The sequence below is a fragment of the Urocampus carinirostris genome, chromosome 2 (assembly GCF_059441175.1).
Source record: "Urocampus carinirostris isolate Australia breed hairy pipefish chromosome 2, RoL_Ucar_1.0, whole genome shotgun sequence".
NCBI classification, from domain to species: Eukaryota; Metazoa; Chordata; class Actinopteri; order Syngnathiformes; family Syngnathidae; genus Urocampus; species Urocampus carinirostris.
The window spans coordinates 58,919,351-58,925,877 of NC_142350.1; the positions used below are offsets into that span (position 1 = coordinate 58,919,351).

General features: G+C 43.8%; 1 protein-coding gene across 1 annotated transcript; it reads right to left on the reverse strand.

The window, feature by feature from the left end:
• Positions 1 to 238: 238 nt before the first annotated feature.
• nr0b2a (nuclear receptor subfamily 0, group B, member 2a) lies at positions 239 to 5,303 on the reverse strand. The gene is made up of 2 exons (XM_088327318.1): positions 4,387 to 5,303; positions 239 to 686 (listed from the first exon to the last, which is right to left on the reverse strand). Exons 1-2 carry the CDS (start codon positions 4,898 to 4,900, stop codon positions 445 to 447), a joined length of 756 nt encoding a protein of 251 aa, XP_088183444.1. The 5' UTR covers positions 4,901 to 5,303; the 3' UTR covers positions 239 to 444.
• Positions 5,304 to 6,527: the final 1,224 nt, after the last annotated feature.

Consider the following 6,527-nt stretch of genomic DNA (forward strand, 5'->3'; position numbering starts at 1 on the left):
ACGAAACCTAGCTAAAAACACTCCCAAAGGCCTAAAGTACAACCGTGAAAATTTTCATGAAAATCGCTTTTGCTGTTTTGGAGCCTATAAGCCACTTATGAACACACACACAAACTTAAATCAAGATTTACATATAATTTGGGTGTTTCCCCGCCCCAAAAAGGGATTTTTCTGAGTATTAGAGATCATCAGTAAAAACAAAAAGCCTCCCTTTAAACTCTAAAAGACAAAGACAACCTTTGTGTACAAAAATAAATTTATTTGCATTGCTCTGTAAAAGCAAACCATACCACAAATATCAAAAGGCCTGGCATCTTTGATGCGGATATCAAAGAATCTCCAGAAACCACACAATTCCAAATGTCCGCCAATGGTAAAAAGTGTTCTGATGCCCCCCCCCCCCAAAAACAAACATTGGTTCCATGTGTTTTTCAAAAGCTTCCTCTACGTGCAAAAGAGCATGTCCGCCAGGAGCCCCAACAGGTCCGCTTGTCCGATTATGGGACGGAAAATGAGTTCGATGATCAGGCCGGGGGTGATGCTTTGCAACATGGACGCCGTGAGAAGGATGCGGGCGAAACGCTCGTGCTGCCCGGGGTGCAGGATTTGCACCACCTCGCTCAAGGCGTGCTGCGCTTCTTGTTGCAGGCCCTCGATGAACAAGGATGCCTTTAGATCCGGGATGTCTGTTAGATGCACAAATGTCACGTTAGGTTCTCGACCACTGCAGTCAAAGTTGATGAATTTTCACATTATCTCAACTCATTAGCTACACCGCTTATCCTCAGTAGGGTCGCGAGGGTGCTGGAGCCAATCCCAGTAATCATCGGGCAGTGGGCAGGGGACACCCTGAACTGGTTGCCAGCCAATCGCAGGGCACACGGGGATAGACAACTCACTCGCTCATTTACACCTAGGGACAATTTGAACCGACCAATTCACCTGAGATGCATGTTTTTGGAATATGGGAGGAAACCGGAGTGCCCGGAGGAAACCCACGCAAGCACGGGGAGAACATACAAACTCCGCACAGGAAGTCTGGAGCTGGATTTTGAACCCACGACAGGTTCCCAAGACATGAACTGTGCCGCACATGCGCTAACCACTGCGCTGCCGTGCTGCCCATTTTCACATTATGAATATTGATAATACAACTACTATAATAAAAAATGTAAGGTCGGCTTAGGGTAATTTCCCAAAAAGTGTGTATCTCTATACCAGATGGTTTCATGTTTCTGTTTCAAATATCGGTACTGCCCAAAAGGCCATTTCTTTCTTTCTTTGACTTTGTTCTGCCTAAATAAATGCAGTTTGGTCGATACCAATTGCCCGAGCAGATATCGGACAGATGGGGTCGATACCGGACAGGACGGGACACGGGATTGATATCAAAACAGGATATCGAAATAAAACGGGACAACCTAGACGGGAACAAAACTGGAAACTGATGGTAAACAGGAGAAAATAAACGGGAACAATACCAGACAGAAAATACCAACAAGAAACATGACAGAGTCAAAACCCACGTCTTGCGGGGCAGAGGTTCGTTGACGGACTGACAAAGGGTGAGTTAGAGCTCTGAGCTTAGATAGAAAGCAAGCCAATCTGTCAACGAGCCGCAGCTGGTGCCACACACACGGGGCCAATTGGGCGCCATGGCAACCGTGACAAGGGTGGTATTTTTAGTGATTTATTTTGTGTATACACCGCGCATCGAAAACAATAAATCAAATAAAGTAAAACTCTTGCAGTTAATTGAAAAAAAGTCAGAACATATAAAATACATTTTTGTTCTCCTCCAAAGGCAGCTGATGTTTCGTCATATTAAGTATCGTTTTTTTTGTTTTCTGTGGCGAAAAATGTATTAAAATAGTACAACTCGAAAAAACGGGTAAGATATAGTAGAAATAAATTTTGCAGCACAATTATTGATCAGGATAAAACACAAGTAGCTCAGGAGGTAAAGTGCTTGTTTTGGGCTCACAGGTTCAATTCCCGGCTCATCCGTGTTATATATTGAAGTGAATCCCTAATGCCCTCGATAAGCAGGTAGTTGCCTTGCATGGCTGACGCTGCTATCGGTGTGTGAGTGTGTGTGTGTGAATGGGTAAGTGTGAAGCACATTGTAAAGCGCTCTAGGAGGTCTTCAGTGACTTGAAAAGCTCTATATAAATGCAGACCATTGAGATTTTACATCTACAAATAATAAGAAAAACTGTCAGTCAAAGCGATGTGATAATGTAAGCAGGAAAACTAGTGCTGGAACTTCATTTTTAAACATTTTTTGTCATGATTACAGAGTTGACTCAGCTGTGCCCGCTCATTTGGCGCCAACTACGTGGGTTCTGATCGGCTCCCTGTCACTATTTGAACAGAGTCCTGTCTGTCCCCTGTTGTCAGTCCGTCTGCGAACCTCAGTGTATACTAGGCAAGCCTTTTTCGACCCTGACTCCCACCTGACCCGTTCTTGCTCCCGTCTGTCTCCGGCTACGACCTGTTTTGATCCTGACTACGTCTGCTCTCCCGTCTCGGCTTACGACCTCTTTTCCGACACCGACCTCGCCTTGCTCTCCCAGTCCCGGGCACCAACTAGTTTCTCCGTCCCTGACACCGCCATCGCTCGCTATGGAAGATTTACTTCCGTGTTCGGATCACAATCCGAGTACAAGAGCGACTTGCTTCCCGCGTCCAGTGAGCATCGGATCCTGGACGCTGCCCTTCTTTCTTTCAATAAAATTGTGAGAAAACATTACGCGATTGGGTCTACGCTGTGTGCTGGCCGTGACATTTTCACAGAGAAATTATGCTTTGGCTCAAAACATGAATTACTTTTCCTGAAATATTTTGGACCAGTAAAAATGGCAGGCGAAGATATCCCAATGCTTTTTTTGCTTCGTTTTTTGTTTTGATGATAATATTTCATAATTATTTCATGCTAATTTCTTTATATGATTGATAAAGGAAGGGACCAAACTTATTTTGGGAACTGGTCTCTTATAAGCCTTTGGCTTCAACCTGTCATCCCTTTTTTCTTTGTTTATTCGTTTGACGTTTGTTGCAGCATGATCAAAGTAAAGATAAACGAGAAAATAAAATGAAATAATACAATGATTATCCTGTGTTTCTTTTGTGTGTGACTGATGAATTATCATTTAAGGCATCATCCAGAAGATGTGCATAGTCAAGTCAAGTCACCTTTATTTGTATAGCCCTTCATCACAAAAAGTCTCAAAGGGCTGCCGTCTCCTCCCCCTTCTGCATCCCTCCGCTACTCCACCGTACCAGGTGAATCAATTTTAAAATAAAATCTCTAAAATAGTCGGAATTTCGATCTTTTCGAATGAACACTGGTCAAAGACGTCACCAGGGTATTTCTTATTTGCGCAGGAAAATTCAAATTCTTTGACATTCAACTTGTTTTTAAAGTGAGGGAAATATTGACTTTCCCCGGTAACTATTTACTTTTACTTTGGAGTAATTGAATGAATGAATGAATGAAAACTTTATTTCGAACATTAAAATAAAAACGGAAGCAAATGCTTATTTTCCCTACCCCTTCATCTTCCCTATTAATTCCATTTTACAGATAGCTTCTCTTTTGTGTCTGAATATAACAAAATACATATTACATAGGTCAGATATCAATAACTATATTAATAACAATGGTCACATATTTTATACACTAATCATCGTAGTACCCATCTATTAACATAAGGCTACTAGTCACTAACTATAATTGCGACACCAATGATAATAATAACAATAAAAATAATATTTACAATAACAGTTATGATATAATAATAGCAACAATAACAACAAAGTCAACCATAGTTTTAAACGCAGTATTTTCAATCTCCCTCATATCCCATTTTCTTCATCCCTGTATTTCGCCAGTAATGCTTTTTTGTATTTAAATTTGAACACGTGGATAGTTGGACATTGTTTGATCTCATCTTGTAAATTATTCCAAAGTTTGACTCCACACACAGACACACACATGCTTTTCCTGGTTGTTCTCACCTTTGGGATTTTGAATTCACTACAGCCCCTCTAGTTATAATTTCCCTCTTTCCAAATTAATAATTGTTGGATGTTTTCTGGCACTATGCTTTTGTTGACCTTAAATAACAGTTGTGAAGTGAAAATTTTTATTAAATCATCCAATTTTAATAATTTGGACTGCATGAATAAAATTTTAATATGATCCCGATATTCTACCCTTCGTATGGTTCTTATTGCACGTTTTGAAGGATAAAAAGGGGCTGTAGTGAACTTTTGTAATTATTGCCCCAGACTTCTGCACAACTCAGTTACTTTTTGCAAAAAGTAGTGAGTAACTATAACCAATTACTTTTTTAAATAGTGTGGAAGAGAGTACACACGTACCTGGGTTAAATATCGTTGTCCCTTTAAGGTATGCGTACTCCTTAGGACTCAAATCTAAGCTCCAGAACTTTCTGAGGCAGGACTTGAGTTTGCTGACCCTGGCCATGGTAGGCCGCTCATTCTCAGTCTTAGGAACCTCCTCCCGTCGCAGGAGGATCTTCTTCAGCATGCTATCAGCCGGAACATCGGCCACCTCGAAGTCCACGCGTTCCTGCGCAAGGCCCAGGATGAAAAGCGGCGCCCAACAGTTTTTCAGAAGCACGAACTGGTCGCCCGGCGGGAGCTGCTTAAAGGCCGGTAAGCTCTTCATGAAACGGACAGTCTTGACCAGAACCGACGAGGCCTGCTTGCAGATTTCCGAGGGTTTTTTCAGGCACACGGTCCGCCGGAGTTCGCAGGCGCAACGACGAGGTAGCGAACTGAAGTTTGGTGGTCTGTGATCGAGTCGACTGAGGAGACCGAAGAGGATGGGGTTTAAAAGTCTGTCGCTGCTGCACTGGCACGGGGTATCCATCCTGGAGCGGCTCCTCTGGAGTAAGGCGCCCCGGCCTCCGCCTTCGCCGTTTTTATAAGGCCGCCCGAGTGGACCTTGACTTGTCAATACGCGCTCCGTGAAAAACAACCATGTGCTCTGCCAGGTGACTGGCGGTATAACCCTGGGAAACTGATAAGCTTTTCTCAATGAAAGGGAGCTCGTGGAGTAAGGTCTGGATATCAAGAGGGCTGGGCCTTATCTTGGGGTCTGTGTCATTAACCCAGGCTGTACCAAGCCACCAAGGACTCCCAAGGTCCTTAGTCCTGATGGGATCCGACACCCTGCTAGCTCATACTTGGCCTGAGTTGAAGAGGCCGACGCAGGGCAGTGGGGCACTGACCCGGAGTTGAAATACCCTGGCTGATGTCGTTGGTACATTTTTGTAATACAGTAGTTGAAGCAATCATAACTGTCAATAATGTGTCAGAAAACAGGCAAAATTAAAAAAAAGAAATATATTTAAAATAGAAAAGGAAATCAATAGTCAGAATTTTAGTATCTCTTTAGGAAAGCCCCCAAAATACTCAATAATTTTTAAAACCGGCACCAGCATCTGTGGGCTGCTCAATGTTAAAAACTTGTTTTATCAGCTCAAACATCAGTGACATATTTGAACTTTAACACGATAAAATAATAGTTATTTTGGCTTCTGTAATAAAAAAAATTTATTGCATATTTAATGGTGAAAAATTTAAAATGTGAGGACTATGTCAGGACCAGAACGGAGACAGGGCCCACTTGCGTTGCGTTTCTCGAGTTTTATTGGAAGAAAGAGAAAGGGTTGCGCCCACGATCCAGTGATAGCTGGATGCAGGAAGCAGGTCGCTCTGAACGCGGAAATGGATTTTCCGTGGCGAGCAATGGCGGTGTTGGGAACGGAAAAATGCGTCAGTAGCCAGGACAGGAAAGCAAAAACGTGGTCGGGGTCGTAAGCAAGTCGTGAGCCAAAAAAGGCACTTGGTCGGGGACAAAAAGAGGTCGAAAGCCGTGACGGGAGAGTAGACGTGGTCAGGATCAAAAACGGGTCGAAGCCAGAGACAGACGGGAGCATAAAAAAGTTGGGAGTCAGGCTCGAAAAAGTCTTGCCTAGTGATAACTGAGGTTTGCAGCCGGACTGAGGAAAGGGGACATATAGGAGTGGGTTTAAATAGGGACAGGGAGCCAATAAGAGCAGACACCAGAAAAGACGGAACAGACGGGATCGATACCTGATACTGGATACACGAGCAAGATACCGGAGAGGACGGGACAGACGGGATCGATGCCGGATACTAGATACACGAGCAAGATACCGGAGAGGACGGGACAGACGGGATTGATACTGGATACTGGAGCAAGATATCGGACAGGACGGGACTGACGGGATCGATACGGAATACACAAGCAAGATACCGGACAGGGCAGGACAGACGGAATCGATACCGGATACTGGATACACAAGCAAGATAACGGACAGGGCAGGACAGACGGAATTAATACCGAATACTGGAGATTGGAGCAAGATACCGGACAAGACGAGACAGACGGGATCGATACTGGATACTGGAGACTGGAGCAAGATACTGGACAGGACGGGAGAGACGGGATCGATACTGGATACTGGATA